Here is a 24,272-nt window from a genome sequence, read left to right as displayed (position 1 = left end):
TTTACTTCATTCTATGTGCACGGGCGTGGGCTAATGTGAAAGACAACCCCTAGAGAGAGAACAGAAGAAAGACAATATATATATATGTATATATAGACACAGATATAGATAGATAAAAACATTTAAATATTAACCGAGGAATGCACCAAGGGTAAACAGAAAGTACTCGCTGACACTATGGCACTTTGGTTTTCATGTGATGACCAAATAAAGACAGCCCTTTCGGCGAAACGATGTGAAGGAAAAGAGGTTTAGCTGAATAGTCGCTGCAAGGGATTGACATGCGCGCGCACGCACTCACACACCCTGCAGCTCTATATGTGCAACAACCTACATATTCGCTAAAAATAAGAAATTAAAACTGTATAGTTCTGAAAATAGATTAAATGAGTGAGATTTAATAAAGTAGGCTAGTACGCAGACTTCTGTTGTTGCCCCATCAGTTTTGGCTTTGTACCTGTAGTTTTGTCATATGATGTCTCAACTATTGTAACACACACTTAAGAATTATTTCAATTGATCCTCTACAGGCTGCACATCATCCTGGCTGATTATAGGTTCCAATGTTAATGCCACATGTCACTCAGCCAGACATGCGCGATTGTGCAATACTATTTAAGCCTATATAATTAGCTCCTTGGAAAATAATATCATCACTTCCGCAAAAAATAAGCGGAAACCAACCGGTGGTTGGCGATAGCAAAGAGGAGGAAGGTCTGCCCTGTTTGACAGAGTTTATTGGAGCAACATACACACACACACACACACACACACACACACACACACACACACACACACACACACACACACACACACACTTTTCCGGCGTGTCACTAACATGTCTTTCAGAATAAAATTATTTACCGTATGTGGCTGGTGTAATGTGATCTAGAGGGCAAAATTGTACACCTGTTGTTTATTTATTGCCAGTGTGAACTAACTAAGTATATGGTATAGGCCTACATAGAAGTGAAAAGTAAAGTAACCAAGTAACACACCTTTACTCAAGTATTTTATTTAAGTTAAGTAGGCTACAGGTATAGTCTATATTTGAAGAATTAGGCTACCCAACAGCATTAAAAATAGTAATCGCTCCACCACAACCAGCTACAACATAAAATAATGTTTACATGTTAATGCTTTAGTAGGCCTGATGTAAATCTAGTAATATAAACAGTAACAAAACCCTCTGAAACTTGTCATTCTGTAATGATACGGAAAGTAATTTCTTGCTTATGCTTCTATATTAGTACACTTGTAAGTTTGAAATTTAAATTTGAATGCAGGGCTTTTGCTTGTTACTGAGTATTTTTTACATTGTGGCCTTTATTTTTGACTTCTTCATTAGAGTAAAAATAGGCTAAATCACAATCTGTGAGCTATCCTCAATAATTTGTTCTCCGTTATTTCGACTTCTTTATGTTTTTTTGTCTTGATAACATTTCAAAACAATATAAATTTGTTTTCAATTTGCACTTGTTTTCTATGATATGATGAGTTATACATGTTTCAAATAGGCTATGTTACAAATGCAACATTTGTTCCACTTTAAAAAATATATTTATTACTACGATCTAGCCTTCTATTGTTGCTCCAAACAATTTGAGCCCCGAACATCCAAAGAGCTCAAATTCATAGTTTTTCTACCAGCATACCTACCGTACTAGTTTTAGACATTTATTCTGAAGTCCAGACAAAATGTGACCGGAAATAACTTTCGTCGTGTTTCACAACTCTTTGTAAACGCCTAAGGAGGTACTAAGTGTTTTCATATAATGTGTCACATTGTTATGTTTGCTGATGTTAACACACAACACCTAAATAGATTATGTATCTCTGTATGTTTTATAATAGACTAGGCCTAATAGCTTGGATCAAAAACGTTACTAAAACATACATGATTGTCTGTGAGGGTTTTACTATGAAAGTCATAACCGGAAGTGGGATGTTTTGTTATCACGGAAACTTGATTACTGTGTTGGCCATGGTGTTGGTCCCGGTTGGCCACGTTCTCTTAATACATCCATGGCTTTTGAGCACTCTCATTGGAATGTACGGGGCTTCCCGCCGAATACTGTATCCAGTTACTGACAACATCCATGGTTGGGCCCCGTCAGTGAAATGTGTAAAGCTACACCAGAATAATGTAAAAGAGACAACGTTATTTGCCTTCAACATAAAAGCAGGCTGACATGAATCAGAATCTGATGTTAGGCCACCAAGCAAGTTCACACTTGCAAGGAATTTGCCCTGGTGTAGCCTATTAGGTAGGCTACATACAGAAAACAATAAACATATTAAAAAGGGAACAAACAATAAAGCAAAGTGTTGTATGTCGTATAATTGATATAGGCCTGCAAGTTGGGAACTAGCCTACAGTTTATCTGATATTAGCTGTAAATCCACCGTCAACACCTAAAATAGTAAAAGTGTATTCACAAAACATGTGAAAGATGCTTTTCTTTCTGTCGAAAAAGCCATCTTTTTAATTATTTAACTCCTTAATAAAAAATTGTCTACTCTATATTTGTAATAGCCTACACGACAAATGTTAATAAAGTCATTAACAACAGTGTCACATGTTTCCCAGTCAGTCGTCTGCAATTTCAAATGTTTAAAAAAAAAAAAAAGTCTGCAGTTGTAGAAATGTTGATACGTTTTTTGGTTTATAACCTGCAGCCCTTTTCCAGAAAGCAAGTAGTCCATTTGGTTCCGGAGTAAAGAGCTGTGTTAAAAGACGAAGCAAGTGTCATACATTGAGAAGGATTTTCCACAACCTGGTAACCTGAAGGTTTTTGTTGTGTTTTTGGAACTTTATCCACATGGGGACTTAAAGTCAGGATATCTCATCAACTCTTTCATCAATTGTCCCCTGACCACTTTTTTGTAACGTCTCTTGTGCTTGTGAATCCCCCAACTTTAAAGTAGGAAGTGCCAAAATAAAAAAATAAAAAAATCACTGTAGTATATGAACCCTTTATAATAACGGTGTCTTATCAGAAAGTGGTATGGTCGTTTTAGTAATGATGACATAATTTTTTAAGATAGCGCATCACACTTTCAAATGTTATTGCTGAAATCTGCTCAGATTTTGCCTTCCTAATGTTATTTTATACCCAGGTGTTTTTTGATCAGCTGTGTTAGGCTATTTTTTATTTTTTATCTGGTGTTTTTTTTTCTGTAAAGCACTTTGTAATCTAAGAAAAGTGCCATATATAGTTTATTATTCTTATTTTTTGTATTACCACAAAACCTCATTTTGTATGCCTAAAGATACACTTGACTAGTCTGAAGCTTTTATTTTGAAAATACAACAAAATAAAGCAAAGTTTGACAGGAAGTCTTATTTTGATATTATGTTTTACAGGAAATTCTTGGTGTCTGATGTCAGCTGACTGGCAGCATCTCTGGAGCCGTCACAACACTGTGCTGCTTGTTGACAGTTAGCTAGCAGCTACTAGCCAAGGCTTTGCAGTCGGACCGGGGGGGGGGGGGGGGGGGGGGGTTATGTTTCCCGGAGCCAGAACCGTAGACGGAGGTTAGGGCACCACCAACTCATGGCGGCCGAAATTCAACCCCAACCGCAAGCTCGGAAGCCATGTCTACTCAGCAAAATCGAGGCTTTCCAAGACGTTGTGAGCACAGCGGTCATCATTCCCAAGGAAGACGGCGTTATTAGCGTGTCCGAAGACAGGTACGTTATGCTTTGAGCTGGGCGGCGGCTAGACCACACATCCCAATTTATAACCATCACTGGCTTCTCTCCCCCCCCTCCAACAATGTCTCCGCTCATGTCGGTCATTGATGCTCCTCCTGGCTTAATAATTTCATATAGAAACAGTCCAACTGTTTACGAAGAAAACATCCCCTAACGTTTCCATAAAAGTGTTAGCTGAGCGAATTTCATGCTAGTTAACCACAGTAACGGTATGCTCTTTGATTTTTTTAGATTTTTTTATTTACCATTATCCAAGTTACTTAACGTCAATAAAACATTAAATTAAATCAGATTTAACTGTTGGCTATGCTCATTTTTAATAACGGCTAACCTTAGCTTGCTAGCTACCAAAAATGAACCCATTCAGAAAAAAACATAAGCTATCCTCTGAGCAGTTTGGGCTATATTGATGTGTTTCACATGTTATGGCACTTAAAGCTAGTAAAACATGGTTTTACCGTACAGAGTTTCTCAACCTTGGGGTTGGGGCCCTTAAAGAGGTCACTATAGTTGAAACAAGAGCACTTTCATTTCTCCCCTCACTCTCCCAGGTTTACACTTGCCTGGGTCTGTGTGTGTTGTGGATTGTGTGTTATGTTAGTGTGTGTGTGTGTGTGTGTGTGTGTGTGTGTGTGTGTGTGTGTGTGTGTGTGTGTGTGTGTGTCCATTGTATTGATATCTGCAAGTGCTTGAGGGTAGGTGTGATCCTTTACATGTTCAAAGGTTGTATGCCCTGTAAAGCCTGTGCAATCACAGTTACCTCTTACCTCTAAGTTGTCTTTAATTACTTATATTTACTAATTTAGGAACAGAATCAGGTTTGTTGCCAGATAGGTTTTCACATAGAAGGACTTTGCCTTGGTATTTTGATGCAGTCACAACCAGTGTTGGGCAAGTTACTTCCAAAATGTAATACATTATTGATTACTAGTTACTGTCATTTGAGAGTAATTAGTTATATTACTGTCTCAGAATTGTAAAATGAAATGAAATGAATTGAAAATGAAAATACTCAATTAAAAGCACCTTACAATTGAATCGAATTAGCCTACGGTATAGTTACTTTCCACCACTGATAAAATGTAATGATATTACGTGTAGCAAGACTAAACATTAATTCCTGACATGTTGTTATCTGTCAGTTGCTCGGTCACATTGCTGTCGGCACTGACAGGACACAGATGTCCCTATATTGTGTCTGGTTCTGGCTCTGACCACGGGAACAGTGACGGGACAGCTCGCTTCAACGCAGCGTAAACAACTCCTGAAAATAATGTCCATGTCGCAAATGTATCCGTCTCTGCAGTCATTTCAACCACCGAATACAGCAACAGGAAATAACACTCGCTGACTTTTTTTTTCTGTGCCGAAATGTTTTGTGGTGTTGGTGAATTCTTAAAAAAAACAAAACACCACTAAATGTTGGGTTAAAATGCGTTGTAACTCGCGTTACTGAGATTGTAACAGGTATAATATTACCGACATTTTATTAGTAATGCGTTATATTACTGCGTTACAGCAACTTTTACTTTTGTAACGTGTTACTCCCATCACTGTCACACAGTCACAATAAACATAGTACAGTAACATAGAAGAAACTATGCAATTTAAGATATGTTAAATATATCATCAATACATTTCCTGGAACATTTCAGTATCCACTCGTAATAAAACAATTTCTATGGGAAAATATGTCTTAAATATGAACTAACCATATGGTATTACCTAGTGACTTACAAGTTGGGAAAAGAAGGCTGTAAAGCTTAGGGTGTCCAAAATGTTCATGCCAGAGGCCACATGGAGAACAAAGTGTAGTCCTGGCCCATGAGCCTTTTTTTAAGAGACTATTTTAATTATTGAGTTTAAACTTGAATCTGTACTAAGGTCATCTTACCACTATTGGATTTCACTTGGTGCTGCTGGTGGCAACTTTGGAGAGTATCATCCCATTGGATTTTACTAAGCTTTAACTGCATGTTCTCCTGTATTCCTTTAGCAGAGAAAGCTTATAAAAGCTGGTTAAATATTTCCCCATTTTCACAGAAATGTTGGCGTTTGGGATCCTTGAGATCATTTTCCCGCAGGAGTTGGGAAATGTACCGCATTGCCATCGCTGATCTGCTTGCCAAAAAGTCAAAGCTTCATAACAAATTATTTCATGTGTACATACACTTGCAACACAAGCCCACCTTTTTTTTCTTGCAAGCTTTTGTTCAATGTGTTCAGATGACAAGTGAGAGCAACTAAAAAAAGTGAGGTTTGCCAACCACTCAGGGTTGCTAGTTTCAACCAAAAAATGGTCAATTTCAAATCTCAGCGAATTGAACTGCTCCTGAACTGTCCCACGACTAAGCCAGTGTCCATCTGAATGATAGATTATGAGTTCCGTTTTATAATGTTTGCTGTCTTGCCTTGTTACACACAGCACAAAGTGACAGAGAATGCAACACTTTAAGAGTTTAGCATTACAGCTCAGATGCAATGAGGGCTCTTGGCAATGCAGATGCTAAAACATTATGGTTTTACCCCACAGGACTATTCGGGTATGGCTAAAGAGAGACAGTGGCCAGTACTGGCCCAGTGTCTACCACACTATGTCAAGTAAGTATTCTTGCTCACTTTTTTTTTCACCCACAGTATATGTTTATATGTAAATTGTACCTGTGTTATAATGTTTGATTTATGGCCTTTGTTTTACGGCAATATCTTAAACAAATGCATGACTGTGTTTGAATAAGATGAATGATCGTTGTGTGTAATCCAATAAGTCATGAGTATGTAACTTCAGTAAGTAACTTAGTTCAGATAACATGTACTTCTTTAAACCGGCCTGTTGTTCATTCATGTTTTTGTTCACTCTTCCTCTGTGTTTGCTTTCATTCTGTGTGAGTGTCTCTCCTCATCACAACGAACATAATGACTTACACAGACTCCACTGTGCGGTCCACAACGCAGAGTTAACATGCTCCTGAAATTGGATTCAGCATCTGAACTCCTGTAGGATCATTCACTACAGGACTCTCTTCTCTCCTATCTTCAGTACTGCAGTGCTGCATGTCTGTGACACTGTTTGTCCTCGTTTCCCTCCAGTTGTGCAACTGAAGGAAATTCCATGCTGCCATCAGCAATATCTGTAGCTTACAACAGCAGTGCCAGAGGCTGCATATATTAGACATTAAAAAAAACTGAAATTGCATACAGTAATCACTACTTTCAGGATTTACGGATATAGCAATTACATTTTGTCCTTCAGTTTTTTATAGGGAGGAAATCTTGACTGAAATTACTTAAATATGTATATTATATAGGTAGAAGGAATTAATTCTCTGAGTTTTTCATACTTAAAGGCATCTTTGAATTGCTTCGTCACACGTTTTTCATTTTTGTTGTGCTCTGTGAAAAATTGCCGGGACTTTGGTCCTACGTTTTTTTGAGTCCCCCAAACCTCAGCTATCACATTCAGGAAATTGCAAAAACACACCGTCATCCAAAGTGGTTAAATGGTCTAAATTATGTACAGGATATTGATTTTTGGGTCTATTTTCACCACATGAAATCAGACAAACACGTTTTCGACAGAAATTAAGTTCTTTAGAGAGTCTGTCTTACACCAAACCTTCCAAAAACAGTAATATTATTCAATATTCCAAGAAAAAAGGGTACATGCATACATACAGGCAGAATGTTCACTATTATTCTTGTGCTTCTTTGTGTCTCCAGCATCATGCTCCTGTATGTCCTTTAACCCAGAGACAAGGAGGCTGTCCTTGGGGATGGATACTGGAAGTATCTGTGTAAGACAAACCACCAAGCCTGCTTCGCCTACAAACACAACCCTTTGGGCTTTCTTTCTTTTCCTTACTCAACTGAAGACTGTTTGGCTTCCTTGCTGTTTCACTAGTAGTTTGGTTGTATGACACAGTACAGGCCAGTCTATTCTAAGATGCAGCATTTTTTTACAGTCCAGTTTTTGTTTTGTTGTTTGAGAATTTCATAGATGTAGGGAGTCGTTTGTTTTGGAACAAGTTAGCCGAACACAATGTCAGACAGTGACATAACAGAACATTTTCTAGGAATTTTTTATCTCAAACAACCGACAATTGTTTATTATTTTGTGTTGGCCTCAGAAGAAATCACAACGTCAGACCAAGAGCGTCTTTTCACTCGCCTATGCACAGGGTTATTTATTTTACTTAGGACATTTGCATTTACTTTTTTAGATAGGTGGAAAGTATTTATCTGACTGCAAAAGGAAGGCCTATGCTTCAAATATAATCACATTTTTAGTGAAAATCTTAAACTTTTTCAAACGTGTTTGTAATGTTCAAGTACATACATACTGAAATTTAAACCCAGTAACATAATTTGTTTGCCATCTATAGATTTATTTGGAAACCTTAGTCATTGACGTTAGTCACTGTAAAACATTTATGTCCACTTCCTGTCTTTTAGGACTTCATCCTGTCAGAAGACTACAATAAGATGACCCCAGCAAGCACCTACCAGGGTGAGACAGGAAGGTGTGTGTGTGTGTGTGTGTGTGTGTGTGTGTGTGTGTGGGTGGGAGTGAGGGGTGTGAGTGAGTGTGTGTGGGAGCGAGGGGTGTGAGTGAGTGTGTGTGTGTGTGTGTGTAGGAGTGAGGGGTGTGTGTGTGAGTGAGTGTGTGTGGGAGCGAGGGGTCTGGAAGTCTGGAAGAGAACCAAAAGATACCACTCCTGAAACAGTGGTAAAATATCTTAAAATTAAATTTTCCAAATATTTAAAGCTTAGTCTAATCAATTTGTTTTTAATGTTGTCACTTTACATCAGTTGCAGTATTAGACATTCTGATTAAAAAACACAAAGTCAACTTTTCGGGGCCAGTATACTCTGTCAAAAGTGCTTGTCAGGTGGTTGAATTGCTTCAGAAACACTATGAATGCTTTCCAGCAGACTGTCTGTCTGAAAATCCCCATATTTATATATATATATATATATATATATATATATATATATATATATATATATATATATATATATATATATATATAAACTTCATCGCTTCTCCCCCTTCTCTCAATGCCGGCTTCACTCCTTCGAGTGTGGCCTTTTGGATCAGGTAAAAACACTTTGGATTTACCACGTGGTCAGACCACGCGCCTCAAGTATCAAGTTGTTAATATCGTGGCAGTTATTGTCTTGAAAGTACCAGATAAAGCACATATGTACAAGATTTGAAAATGTCTGACTTTGGTTACTTTCAGTGGTGGTACCAAAAAAGAGACTGTGACAAATTGGGATTATCTCATCGAATAATTTAAAAGATAAAAATCTACTTATAGCCCTTATAAGTTGCCCCATTCAAACAAATAATAACCTCTCTTTTGCCCCATTTTTAAAGGGAAAATAAAAAACCTGGAATTATATAATTTTCTTTATTCTTGGACACAAAGTCTTTAAAAGACCAATTTCTAACTGTCTGATACCTGCAGACACCTAGTTATGTAGTAATGTGCATCCATTTGTGTCATACCTTCATGTGTAACATCAAGTGTATCTTTAAAATATGTAACTGACCTGCTCCTTGGCCCTCATTACTCCCTTATTGCTTTGAAATCATTTAATTTCTAGGAGCTGTCCCCCTGCTAAAATTCCACTATTCTCTAAAATCCGTGGACCTAATTTTTTATCACAATGTATGTATTACTAGGCAGTTTCAGGACAATTCAATGCTAATATAGTCTACTCTGCTCTCTGTACTGAATGCTTTGAAAAACCCTGCAGCCTGAGGAATGTTTGTTCTCTAGCTGTTTTCATAATTTATTTCTTTCTTTTGAGTATAACTCACTCAGAAATAACTGGACCAGAGCACAACTGGTCGATCTCTACACGTCTCCCCTACAGCCTTAACTACATTAGATGTGTTTTATTGTATGAATGCACATACAAGACTTGGAAAAATTGATTTTTAGAGGAATGCAAAATAATATTTATAGTTGACATTTCATGGTATGTAATTCTCTGATCTTATGTAAAGATGTGTATCATACGTCATTGTGTCACGTGTGACTGCGTACTGTGAAACTCTAGATATCTCTACACCAGTTCCGAGCAACTTTCTCTGCATTTGTTTTCAGATCGTTCCTAAAAGAAGCCGGTGGTGCTGGACTATTATTCTTTACTATTGCACCCTCTTGCTGTTTCCATAATAAGGTGTAAAAGTGCATTTCTGTGCAATTTCAGCACACTGTTGATTATACACGGTTTTGAAATTGTTGACGCCACCGGCCGCCCTATCCAATATTTCTGGGTATTCCCCTGCAATGTGATTTATGTAATTGGGAAAATAATCGTATATGTTTTATTTATGTATGTTTTTGTGCTCCTGTAGCCCATCAGGGCAGAGTGACCGTGGTCCTGTTTGTGTTGGAGATGGAGTGGCTTCTGAGCACCGGTCAGGACAAAAATTTCAACTGGCACTGCTCAGAAAGCGGCCAGCAGCTGGGGACGTATCGCACCGCCGCCTGTGTTTCAGGACTACAGTATCCTTGTAATGCCCTTTCTGCCCCTCCTGGTTTGTTTGTTTACTTGATTTGTCTGCTACTTTGCCCTTAGAGTGCACTCAATGAACTTGACAGCCAAGCTTCCTGCTAAACGGAGTGGACGTAACCAAGTGGAAAGTGACGAGCCGTCTTTGGTGCTCTGCGCTGGGAAAAATCTCTGGCTTTTTGTTATGACAACACAGTCTATTTTAAGGCCACATAAACATAAGACAGGGCAATTGAGACTAGCTTCAAGTTACTTCTTTCTAATGGGAAGGTCTAGCAACAGGCATCAGTCATGCTGTTGTCAAGGAAACGATCTGAGTAGGTTTCAGTAATGGCCAGATGAAAGGCTGTTGAGTGCTCAGCAGCGAGGCTGAGCCATACCAATGAGCCTGCTGTGAAGTCATCAGACTGCTGGTATGATGCTAGCCTCTACATGCTAACCTGTCTAGTTAGCATGGCATTAAAACCAGCGGGAGAGGAGAGGCTGAGAAGTGACAGTTACATTTTCTGTTTGGAGTGACTTTAGATGGAATAATAAGGGCTGTTTCTGTACTGAGTGTAAAGTGTAAATGTGTAATTTTGTAATTGGCATGTGAAAATGTATGTTGTTGTAGCTGTGGTGTTTTAGACATCTACTTTAAGGTTGTTTTAGAAGCCCTTTGGTGACTATAATTTAAGCGCTGCTGGTCAAACAGTCATAGTGGAGCATAGAGCCATTGCAGGCGGGGCGCACTCGACCTGGGGATAAATGGCATAACTACAGCAAGTTTGAATGAATCTCATTTCAACAGATGCTGAAAGCATCAAAATAACATGTAACGTATAAGATAGAAGACATATTTAGACTAGTGATGCTCATAAAGCAAACGGGTTAAGAAAATATGACGAAGCCTATCATGCTCTCTGGTATTTGGAGATGTTTTTGTGTCTAAATTCTAAATGCAGCTTGAGGAAAGTTTTAACTCGTTTTAACATTTCCTATGTGCACAGCAGTTAAAAGGTAAAACCGGAAGCTCTTGCTGCATGTCCTTAATGATGTTATTTTAATGAAATGTTCAAAAAGTTTGACTTAATTTGCTCTTTTGTTTCTCAATTTTCCAAATATTGTTAAAGGTTGATTTGTAAGGGGAACCACTGATCTAGATCTTTAGATGTCTTTTCACTTGTAAATCGCCTGTGCTCACTAGTAATGACACAGAATATCTCCGGTTTCCAGAGAAAGAAAGTAAATTGAAAGTTCCAGTAATTAGATTGCTATTATTTCTGTTATTGTTTTTAAGGCAGAAGGATTTAGATTGGATGGAAATCTTATAGGTTATTCCTTGTGCAGTCGTTTCCCTTTTTATGGGCAGTGTTGTATCGATTTTGGTCTGCAGTGACTTAACCAGGTCAGAAGAGGACTGACTAAATGGCCAGTGAAAGAGCTAAGAGTCATCCACTTCGCTGCCGCTGCAAATGGCTTTGATTCAAATCTTACATGTTGTAATTTACACGCCGATAAAAGGATTTGGTTCACACACTGTGCGGCTTTGTTGACATAGCAGTGGGATTTTGCTTTTTTTTGGTCTGTGTTTTTGGTCCAGTCACAGATAAAAATCCAAATGAATGCATGAATGGTTTTTCAGCAGGACCCAGTTTCTTCTTCTTCAACCTTAATTTTATCCCAGGTTTGATGTGGAGACCAGACACGCCTTCGTAGGGGACCAGTCTGGTCAGGTGACCATCCTGAAGCTGGAGCAGGACAGCTGCAGCCTGGTCACCACCTTTAAGGGACACACTGGTACACACACACACACACACACACACACACACACACACACACACACACACACACACACACAGTACACACTAGTGCTGAAAGAATTAATCAGATAGTCGACTGATTTGCTGATTTTTTCGGTCTTTGTCAATTTAATATTTTGGGGTTTTGCACAGATTGATTCATAATGAAAGTCATTTTTTGTTGCAGCACACACATTGATGAAGCTTTGAATTCTTGCAGCCTCATCGGTTTTTGCACAATATTTACTCAGATGTTGTCTGTACAGAAGATAAATGTACAGATAAATAAACGTGTTAATGAAACAATTACAGTTTTCTGCAGAAATATCAATCAGGAACAGCTTTTGCCAAGAGAGAAAAAGAATAAAGGAAGAGGAAAATTAAATTGTTATGCTTTATTTTATATTTAGAGGAACCTCACACAAACCACCAAGGTTCATACAGTAGCTGCATTAAGTTCACATGATGCTAGATGGTCTCTGTCAACTTCTGTTGTCCTCAGGCAGGTTGCAGATTTATTCAGCCAGTTAAGAAGTGATATTTAGATCCCTGATGGTCCTGAATGATCAATAAAATCTTTTGCCTGTCACTGTGGAAACTGCTTCAAAAAAGGAGGCAGTTAAAAAAGTATTTAACAGTGTCTTAAATAGGATTTAAAGTATTTAGATACCAGCTTGGTGATTGGGGTTAAAGAATAAAGAGACATCTGAATTAGTTTTAAGATGAGTTCAGGGCCATGAGGAACAAAGCTCTTGCATTTTGTGAAAGGATGTTTGTCATATTCAGGTATTCATTGAGTGTCATTTGAAATATCAGAAAAGCAGAAAAAAGAGACGACATTAGTCAGTAGTCAGGCAACAGTAGTCAGGCATGTTAAAGGAGAACTATTTTTTTAATTTTTTTATCTTTTTTTAGCTTAATTTACCTTAACTGAACAGCTTTAGAGTCTTTGGAATGGTTATATGACTTTTTTTGAGTTGAATGGTGGTCGTCTTGCTCCCCCACAGCGCCGGTGAGCGGAAAAAACACTCTTCAACCACCCTTCAACTTTCGGCCGGTGAGCCACCAGCCTCAGCATCAGGAAGTATCGCGTGATATCAGGTCTCGCGATGTATCAAATTGCTTCACGGCACTGCACACATACAGCCATTCAGGAACCTGCTAGCAAGGTAGCGATGGAGTTTTTCACACTATCGCAGTGTTGTAGTCGGGTCACCAACTGTTGAGTCCGAGTCGAGTCTCGAGTCCCCAGTGTTCGAGTCCATGTCGAGTTGTCAAGGTTGAGTCTGTGTTGAATTCCAAGACTGCCTACATTTCTCCACTCTGGCACCTTTAAAGAGTTGATACTAATAAAAGAGGGTCTACATTAAACAGAAATATAGTAGTGACTGTCGTCATGGTTGAGCCGGCAAAAAAGAAACCGAAAGCTAGGAAAGTATTGTCGGAGGAACAGAGAATGAGGAAACAGCAGACTGACCGAGCGAGTCTCAGACACAAGTAAACATAGGAGCTGCCAAATATCTATTCCGAAGCTGTAGGGGGAGCTCTATAGAGAAACCTGCGAGAAAAAAGCGAAGAAATGGCCAAAACTACATAGCGCCCCTTTAACAGTATCAGTCAAATTAGCCTTGAGGCTCACCACATAAAATCAGTTAAAGGTGCTCTAAGTGATGTGACGCGTTTTTTAGGCTACAACATTTTTTGTAGCATACAGCAAACATCTCCTCACTATCCGCGAGCTGATACACACGGTCTCTGTAGACAGCCCAGGCTCCACAAACACCAACAAAAACAAACTGCGCCAACCTGCACCACGAACCATAACAAACAGTGTTCCAGCCAATAACCGACAAGAAGGAGCTGGTTGAGCCATCACTGCAGCAGCATTAGCCAGTAGCCTACTTCCACAATGCACGTTCATGACTCAACCAACTCCTCCTAGTCGGTTATTGGCTGGAACACTGTTTGTTATGCTTCGTTGGGCAGGTTGGCACAGTTTTTTTTTCTTGGCATTTGTGGAGCCTGGGCTGTCTACAGAGACCGTGTTTTTTTTTACAGTGGGTTCAGGGGACAGGCAGCTAGCAGATAGTGTGGAGATGTTTGCTGTATGTGACAAAAAATGTTGTAGCCTAAAAAACGCGTCACATCACTTAGAGCACCTTTAAGGAAGAAAACAAAAAAACTTGTGAGAACCAGTGCATGATAGCTCTAAATTCCTACATTTATCACGTGTGTTGTACTTTGCTCCAGGTAATGTGACGGCGCTGTGCTGGGACCCGGTCCAGAGGGTGCTGTTCTCCGGCAGCTCAGACCACTCCATCATCATGTGGGATATCGGAGGGCGCAAAGGCACCGCCATTGAAATGCAAGGACACCAGTAAGAGTCACAAACATCCACTTCTGAATGTGTCTCCTACTGTAGCAGTTATTCATCAGAATGAAACTAAAAACTGATAAGTTGTAATTATTTGCATTTCTGTTTTGTGCTTCTGTTTTTGTATTCTTTTGGTTTGTTTTTTTACAGATTGTTATTGTCTATTCTATGGCACTGTGGTACTTAACTATTTTAGTGTGTTGAATGCTTACGGGTTTTCTCAGTCGCTTTGGTACATTTCTCAGATCACAATTGACACTCTCAAAACTGCTTTTTCAACCTTCACATGATCTAGTCACTTGTGCACAAGATAAATTAAATTGCAATTGCTTTTGTACATGCAAGCTCTTGATCATGTACAACTGTCTGCTGTTTTTTACATGATCAATTGCTCATGTCATGTTGCTTATAATATACTGGATGTCTGTTGAATTGTCTTACCCCCCAAAACATATAGGCATAAGTTCATTGAATATGTCTTTAAATGCAAAATGGTGGAAGAAATCGACTTACAGGTTTGCAAATGTTAAGGATGATTCGAGGAATGTACCAAGGCGACTGAGAAAAACTGTAATATGAGGCAATATTAAAGTATCTCTTACAGACATGCACCTTGTTTTTTTTTGCGCAATTCTTTTTGTGCAATTTCTCTCATGTTTTGAATAACCCCCAGAGTATCTTTGTGTAAAAGTTGCAAAGACAATCAACAAGCAACATTTCTGTAAAACTTCTAACACAGCATACGTCTGATTTGAATGCTGTCAGGTTAACAGAACGGCTACAATGGCACAAAATCAATCCCTTAATAAGTCAGACAGTGCACAAACATAAAATGTCAAGCTGTAATTTGGGACTCTCATTTAATTCCTAATTACTGGATATTCCTATTATCATGATTCATTCATGCAGGTGGCATGAAGACTTACTAATCTTAAGAATCTAAACAAAAAATGCATTTAATCTCTCCCTGTGCATATTTAACCTTTTATGTTTGCATTCAATTTAGAGTTGAGGTCGATCATCAAAAAATTAACTACATTGACAATGGATTTATCGTTGAAGTAATCTTTTCAAGCAAAAATGCCAAATATATTTTGGGGTTTGGACTGTAGGTTTGACAAAACAGTGATTTGAAGACATCATCTTGGGCTTCAGGAACTTGTGAGAGCATTTTTCGCAATATTGACATTTTATAGATCAAGTAATTAATCGATTAATTGAAAATTAAAATGAAAATAAGCCCTAATTCAATTCAAACCGCGTTAACAGGATTACAGAAATATTACAGGTGCGACTTAGTGAGCTGGCCACCGTGACTTTTACGTTACAATGAATGAGGTGCTGATTCAGACGTGAAACCAACATTTAAAATTGATATCAGATTTACGTAACAAGGTGCATGTCTACAACCATCAATGTCTGAAAGAGCCCATCGCTCTGACTGTTTAAAAAAAAAATACTAACCACTTATGTTCATGGTAACATGCCAGGACACAAACCCCTCTGCTCTATACTTTACAGTGACAAGGTTCAGGGCTTGTGCTATGCCTCACACACTCGTCAGCTCATCTCCTGCAGCTCAGATGGAGGCATCGTCATCTGGAACATGGATGTTACACGACAAGAGGTGAGAGAGAGAAGAGGAGGCAGCATACTGATGGAGTGTGACATCCACACATTCACACTTAATCTGTGAACTGTGACACGTGAAAAAAAAAAAAAAACTGGAGTCATGTGTGCGCTGTGTTTTCATGCCTGTTTGCACATGTGCACATACTGTACTGTTATACAGATCAGTGTGTTAGATCAAATGCAGATGTGTTTGCTCTCCCTCCTACTCTAGATTAAAATTATTTTAGGAGATCCATGAAAAATCACCAGATTAGCAGAATATTTTTTGATTTTCTCTCTTACAAACAAACAGTCTAGCTTCAGCCTTACATCCTCTCCTCTCCCTCTGTGCTCTGCTGTTCTCAACACAGTAAGGCCTTATTGCTTCTTTATTAACAAAGAGTCACTCAGTGTCATTCTGTTGTGCCTCAGTCTCTGTTGTTTGGCCCAAATTGGCAGGAGACTCAGAAGTACTAGGCGGATTAATAATCTCTTGTTTATCAAGCAATTGTTCTATCACGTAACTTTCCCAATAACTACAATTTTAGATTTCATACTCCTGGATTTGTAGGAATTACATGAATAAGATTCATTGTATAAATAAGACCGCTAAACTCGGCTAACCACATCCTGACTCCTTCAAACTAAACACATGATGGACATGGGATTAATATTGACATTTCCATCTCCCGCTCAAAAAAGGCATATCTCTTTTTTTTTTTTTTTAAAGTCTATAAAATTCTGACTTCTGTGCCATACTATAGTTTGTTTTATCTTTTTATCAAAATGTCTTTCTTTTTTTTAATTTTTTTTTTTCACTTGTCTTGAATTTTCTTTTTTAATCATTTAAAATTTTTTTTTTTTTTAACTTTTTAAGTTGTGCTTTAAATAGATTTTCTTTATATTGGAAGTTAATTTGATGCAGTACTTTTACTATTTTAAAACTGTTTACACAGACCCCAGAGTGGTTGGACAGTGACTCTTGTCAGAAGTGTGAGCAGCCTTTCTTCTGGAACTTCAAACAGATGTGGGACAGCAAGAAGATCGGCCTGCGACAGGTACTGTACAAACCCATTCCTAATGTTCTTGTATTCCTTTCACTATATTAAAGGTTCCATAATTATAAATCATCAGACACAAAAACAAACTAGCTCCACCAAACCCTGAATTTATCCCAAACAACGTTCCAGTAAAAAAACATACACAACTCTTCCTACAATAATGGTCAGCAGACGTCATGTGGCTGTTATATTGTCTCAATCTCAGGAACAGCTTTATGTTGTGGTTACTCATTTCCTGTGTGTGTGTGTGGGATCCAGAGTTCATGGATACAGTGTAATAAAATACATTTAACAAGAAATGCCTGCACAGTGAACTTCAGGGACATTCACTTGGTGTTTCTGGAGATGAAGTCTGTGTTTCGCTTTCAAATCTTAAGAACACACAAAAAGCTAAATAAAACTGAGAATTGGACCAATAAAGCAGCACTGTAAGCAGTACACAACCGTGCACAGTAGATTGTAATACTTTATACATACAATACAATACGTTAAGACCATCGTTCTATTGCTAAATCAGTTGAAAATATGGAAACACATGGAAACAAACATGAAGTAAACAACAATATCATAAGGTCACTCACATGTGTTTAAACCAGTGTTGGTGTGGTGCCACTTGACTTGACAAAATCTAAAATGTCTTGTGACTTTACACAGACTTTTGGTTTTGACTTGGAATGAGTTGATAGCCCAAAAATAAAAAATAAAAAGATGTCAAAAGTGTGCAGTAACTCTTGTCTTTCTTGACAACCAAAGAAAATGTGTGTTTATTGGATCACACCAGCAGATGATCACATTCAAATGTAAACACTGCAATGAGGTCAACAAAAAAAAAAAAACAGGTGGCAACATCCAAAACATTCTGCTCAGAAATTACATCCATCCATCCATCCATCTTCCATCCATCTTCATCCGCTTATCCGGGGTCGGGTCGCGGGGGTAGCAGCTCCAGCAGGGGACCCCAAACTTCCCTTTCCCGGGCCACATTAACCAGCTCCGACTGGGGGATCCCGAGGCGTTCCCAGGCCAGGTTAGAGATATAATCCCTCCACCTAGTCCTGGGTATCCCCCGAGGCCTCCTCCCAGCTGGACGTGCCTGGAACACCTCCCTAGGGAGGCGCCCAGGGGGCATCCTTACCAGATGCCCGAACCACCTCAACTGGCTCCTTTCGACGCAAAGGAGCAGCGGCTCTACTCCGAGCTCCTCACGGATAACTGAGCTTCTCACCCTATCTCTAAGGGAGACGCCAGCTACCCTCCTGAGGAAACCCATTTCGGCCGCTTGTACCCTGGATCTTGTTCTTTCGGTCATGACCCAGCCTTCATGACCATAGGTGAGGGTAGGAACAAAAACTGACCGGTAGATTGAGAGCTTTGCCTTCTGGCTCAGCTCTCTTTTCGATCACAACGGTGCGATAAATTGAATGTAATACCGCACCTGCTGTGCCGATTCTCCGACCAATCTCCCACTCCATTGTCCCCTCACTGCGAACAAGACCCCAAGGTACTTGAACTCCTTCACTTGGGGTAAGGACTCATTCCCTACCTGGAGAAGGCACTCCATCGGTTTCCTGCTGAGAACCATGGCCTCCGATTTAGAGGTGCTGATCCTCATCCCAGCCGCTTCACACTCGGCTGCGAACCGATCCAGTGAGTGCTGAAGGTCACAGGCCGATGATGCCATCAGGACCACATCATCTGCAAAAGCAGCGATGAGATCCCCAGCCCACCGAACTGCAACCCCCTCTCCACCCCGACTACGCCTCGATATCCTGTCCATAAATACTACAAACAGGATTGGTGACAAAGTGCAGCCCTGGCGGAGGCCAACTCTCACCTGAAACGAGTCCGACTTACTGCCGAGAACACGGACACAGCTTTTCGCTTTGGTCGTACAGAGATTGATGGCCCTGAGAAGGGACCCCCCTCACCCTGTACTCCCGCAGCACCTCCCACAGTATCTCCCGGGCACCTGGTCATACGCCTTCTCCAGATCCACAAAACACATGTAGACTGGTTGAGCATACTCCCAGGCTCCCTCCAGGATCCTTGCGAGAGTAAAGATCTGGTCCGTTGTTCCACGACCAGGACGGAATCCGCATTGTTCCTCTTCAACCTGAGATTCGACTATTGACCAAACCCTCCTTTCCAGCACCTTGGAGTAGATTTTACCGGGAGGCTGAGAAGTGTGATACCCCTGTAATTGGCACACACCCTCTGGTCCCCCTTTTTAAAAAGGGGAACCACCACCCCGGTCTGCCACTCCTTAGGCACCGTCCCAGACTTCCACGCAATGGTGAAGAGGCGTGTCAACCAAGACAACCCCTCCACACCCAGAGCTTTAAGCATTTCTGGACGGATCTCATCAATTCCTGGGGCTTTGCCACTGTGGAGTTGTTTAACTACCTCAGCAACCTCCACCAGGGAAATTGATGCCAATCCCCCCTCATCCTCCAGCTCTGCCTCTACCATAGAGGGCATATTAGTCGGATTTAGGAGTTCCTCAAAGTGCTCCTGCCACCGCCCTATTACCTCCTCAGTTGAGGTCAACAGCATCCCATCCTTACTGTACACAGCTTGGATGGTTCCCCGCTTCCCCCTCCTGAGGTGGCGAACGGTTTTCCAGAAGTACCTTGGTGCCGACCGAAAGTCCTTCTCCATGTCTTCTCCGAACTTCTCCCACACACGCTGCTTTGCCTCTTTCACGGCAGAGGCTGCAGCCCTTCGGGCCCTGTACCTTGCAACTGCCTCCGGAGTCGTCTGGGATAACATATCCCGGAAAGACTCCTTCTTCAGTCGGACGGCTTCCCTGACCACCGGTGTCCACCACGGTGTTCGTGGGTTACCGCCCCTTGAGGCACCTAAGACCCTAAGACCACAGCTCCTCACCGCAGCTTCAGCAATGGAAACTTTGAACATTGTTCACTCGGGTTCAATGGCCCCAGCCTCCACAGGGATGCACGAAAAGCTCCGCCGGAGGTGTGAGTTGAAAGTCTGTCGGACAGGGGCCTCCTCCAGACGTTCCCAATTTACCCGCACTACCCGTTTGGGCTTACCAGGTCTGTCCAGAGTCTTCCCCCACCCCTGACCCAACTCACCACCAGATGGTGATCGGCTGACAGCTCCGCCCCTTTCTTCACCCGAGTGTCCAAAACATATGGCCTCAGATCAGATGAAACGATTATAAAATCGATCATTGACCTTTGGCCTAGGGTGCTCTGGTACCAAGTACACTTATGAGCATCCCTATGTTCGAACATGGTGTTCGTTATAGACAATCCATGACTAGCACAGAAATCCAACAACAAACAACCACTCTGGTTTATGGATCAGGGAGGCCGTTCCTCCCAATCACGCCTCCATGTGTCTCCATCATTACCCACGTGTGCGTTGAAGTCCCCCAGCAGAACTATGGAGTCCCCGACTGGAGCCCCATGCAGGACTCCACTCAAGGTCTCCAAGAAGGCCGAATACTCTGAACTCTTGTTTGGTGCATATGCACAAACAACAGTCAGAGTTTTTCCCCCCCCACAACCCGCAGGCGTAGGGAGGCGACCCTCTCGTCCACCGGGTTAAACTCAACGTAGCGGCGCTCAGCCGGGGGCTTGTGAGTATCCCCTCACCCGCCCGGCGCTCACACCCTGGGCAACTCCGGAGAAGAAAAGAGTCCAACCCCTATCCAGGAGTATGGTTCCAGAACCAAGACTGTGCGTAGAGGTAAGCCCCACCAGATCTAACCGGTAGCGCTCCACCTCCCGCACAAGTTCCGGCTCCTTCCCCACAGAGAGGTGACATTCCACGTCCCCCAGAGCCAGCCTCTGCTGCCCGAGTCTGGTCCGTCGAGGCCCCTGACCTTCACTGCCACCCATGTGGCAGCGCACCCGACCCCAGCGGTTCCTCCCACAGGTGGTGGGCCCATGGGATGGAGGGATGTCCGCCACGTAGCTTTTTTGGGCTGTGCCCGGCCGGGCTCCGTGGCAAACCCGGCCACCAGACGCTCGCTGACGAGCCCTCCATCTGGGCCTGGCTCCAGACGGGGGCCCCGGGCTTCCTCCGGGTAGGGTCACTTCATCCCTTCCTTGATTTTTCATAGGATTTTTGAACCATTCTTTGTCTGGCCCCTCACCTGAGACCACTTTGCCTTGGGAGACCCTACCAGGAGCACAAAGCTCCAGACAACACAGCCCTCAGGTTCATAGGGACACACAAACCTCTCCACCACGATAAGGTGATGGTTCCCGGAGAAGAAATTACAAATGACTTTAATTTTGTCTGGACTAACACACCTGATGGTACTTGTTGATGGTGTTTGTTATGACGTGATAAATATACATTTGTATGTCTGTAGATGTATTGTACTGTTACTGCTTTACATTTCAAAAATTGCATTACATTTGGTGAAGAGTGCATAATGACTTAGGACTTTACTTGTGACTTGCAATACAATGGTGTTGGCCCATCTCCGATAATTAGGCTACTAACCCTTTTTCTTGGTAAGAATTGAGACTGTTGATAATCAAAGCTGACGTGTTGAAGTCCTCCTGTGTTCTTTAGCACCACTGCAGGAAGTGTGGCCAGGCAGTGTGTGGCAAATGTTCGTCCAAACGCTCCACCATCCCCCTCATGGGCTTCGAGTTCGAGGTGCGTGTGTGTGACAGCTGCCACGAGTCCATCACCGACGAGGAGTGAGTAACAATCATCCTCTGTTGTTGTCGTATACTGAACCTTTGTGCTCTCAGCGTTCTGAGTGCTCACACAGTAAAGTAACTGGCATTCCTTTCGTGTCTTCTAGTCGAGCACCCACAGCCACCTTCCACGACAGCAAGCACTGCATTGTTTACATGCACTATGAGCCCACCACTGGGAATCTGCTCACCTCTGGCACCGACAAGGTTATCAAGGTCTGGATGGGAACAAACAGTATCTGTTGTATTCATGAGTCTCAGTTTAGACATGCAAGCACACAGTAACATTTTGTGAAAACTCATAATTAATATTACATTTAATATGGCATTATGAGTGTCAGATCCAGAAACTTGCATATGAAACAAACCATATTCCAGAAATCGGTCTCGATTTTTGCAGATGTAGATCATGTGGATTAATTGCTCATCTCTGTCTGAACTTTAGAAATAGTCAGCAGACATTTCCCTTTAAAAACTAGTTCAAACTGACAACCATGAAAACTGATTATGTCTCATGTTTATCTGCAGCTATGGGACATGACTCCTGTGGTGTCCTGAGATCTGTGGGTGACCAGCGGTCGGCAGGAAACTCTGTTCACCTCTGTTTGCCGGTCGCACTTGGAAGAGAAAGAGAGAAGCATATCCAACAATATCGATGTCATCGGGATAATATTTAACAGTTATTCAACAACAAGCAGTGGCTGTTGCGTGTTCACAGTGAGGACACTGCAGGCCGGTGAAGCCTGGGAACAGGACAGGCCTTGGTTGAAACAAGGTTACAGACGGTTGTGGGTGTTTGTTTGTGTGAAGGGTGCTGTTTGGTGGGGGATCTCTCTGTGTGTATGTGTGTGAGGGTCTGTATTGTATAAGAGTGTGTTGGTAGGGTGGAAGAATTTGACTTTATAAGGAATTGACACACCTTATTTACTTAATTTCCATGCATTCCTGAAGCTTTTCAGACTGGAAACTCACGAAACAGTAAGTGATGCATTTCTGCACTGTCAGTGGATACCGTGATACCCACACTTTACATTTTGTAGATGTGAAGCACGTTATGGAACTGGACTAACTCACTCACAAACTCAAACTCACTCATTCACGTGTAGCAGGCTGTAGTTTTCCCACACAAGGAAGCTGTTTGATCAGTTCTACACCTGCCAACCTTCACCACCTACAGGAAAAGAAAGTAACAGCAGCCGCAGTTTAGACTGCATTTTTTTTTTGTATTCTTTATCCCTTGAAGAGCACTTGTCAACTGCTGTCTAAGGTCAAGAATTAACTTAAACTCACCGAATCTAGTTAGGACCCCCTCTTTCTGCCTACAAAGTAACACAGAGGCTAGTCATGGAGGACAGTGACACTTAGAGGAGACAAGTGTTATATTTTAGTCATGTTTAAAATGTAAAATATAAAACCTGTAAACAAACAGACACAACAGCAGATATATATATATATATATATATATAATATAAATTGCAGTTGTTGTCTGCAACACTGTTGAAGCTGTTGCAGGTCTTGCCTGTAGATGGTGCTGATGAGCATATTTACAGTCTATCTGCAGCTTTTACATGCTGTTACTTTTCTTGCTAATGGGTGGCACAGGTTGGACTGAAACCACATCTCTGCAACTGTATACCATCAGCTGATCCTGGTTTCAGGTGCTTCACATCACCTACACTGTGTTCTTGTTATCATGTTAAGAGGCAAAGAAATCACACGATCACACACGTCAAACTTATATCAGTAACATTTGATTGGGCACAATTTCAGCTTCAGTCCATGTGACACTGAGGAAACTATTCATTCAAGTTCCTTAAATAAGTCCGTTACTTGAGTGTCTGTGTAGGCTTCTGCACCTCATATCAACCACTAGAGAAGAGGACCTTCGAGACATTAGAAGCATTTTTAATCTACACCTATCCTGTTCATCTAAATTTATATCCGAGGGTGGTGGAAGGCCCCAAATGTTAAAAAAATAAAATAGTATGGAGCATGTCATTTTGAAACTGTAATTTAGTTTCTACTGTACTCACAGTGGGCCAGGTGTGTACACATGGAGGCCTCTAAACTGCATGTTATCTGAATATGCAGGTTTTTTCCAGTGTTTGGAACCAAATGTTCTCTTTCATAATAGCTACTAATGTTGATGCACCCAGTCCACTGAGTGTTACAAAAAAAATGGATATCAAGCAAACCTCTTAACCATACAAAGTTGGTCCTGCAGCAAAACATTGTTCAGACCCACAGAACTTTATTTGAATTCTAGTAGAGACTCAAAATATGTCAGGCTAAAATTTGGGGAAAGGTGGACATGGAGTCTTACAGTATACAGCTTCCATATCCTCATATGGAATATATCTGATACTGTCAACCTCTGTGGGGAAAAGTTTTATTATCAGCTCAAAGGAAATGTAAGTGGAAAATCAAAAGTTTAAGAGGTTAGACCATTACAGAGGACATTGATTTTTATTGAAGACCTTTGTCGCGATACTGTAATAAACACAGTGTTTGCCTAAA

At 41.1% G+C, this 24,272-nt stretch overlaps 1 protein-coding gene across 1 annotated transcript; it reads left to right on the top strand.

Moving 5' to 3' along the window:
- The first annotated feature begins 3,495 nt into the window (after positions 1 to 3,495).
- Positions 3,496 to 24,272, top strand: wdfy2 (WD repeat and FYVE domain containing 2). Its single transcript, XM_078262399.1, has 12 exons — positions 3,496 to 3,694; positions 6,252 to 6,319; positions 7,439 to 7,512; positions 8,171 to 8,225; positions 10,089 to 10,239; positions 11,913 to 12,025; positions 14,278 to 14,404; positions 15,923 to 16,028; positions 16,969 to 17,070; positions 21,625 to 21,755; positions 21,863 to 21,971; positions 22,284 to 24,272. The coding sequence occupies exons 1-12, from the start codon at positions 3,558 to 3,560 to the stop codon at positions 22,311 to 22,313; spliced, it is 1,203 nt and encodes a 400-aa protein (XP_078118525.1). The 5' UTR covers positions 3,496 to 3,557; the 3' UTR covers positions 22,314 to 24,272.

The sequence above is a fragment of the Sander vitreus genome, chromosome 11 (genome assembly GCF_031162955.1).
Source record: "Sander vitreus isolate 19-12246 chromosome 11, sanVit1, whole genome shotgun sequence".
Taxonomy (NCBI): domain Eukaryota; kingdom Metazoa; phylum Chordata; class Actinopteri; order Perciformes; family Percidae; genus Sander; species Sander vitreus.
The sequence above is the reverse complement of the archived record's forward strand: the minus strand, read 5'-3'. Positions and strand labels throughout refer to the sequence as shown.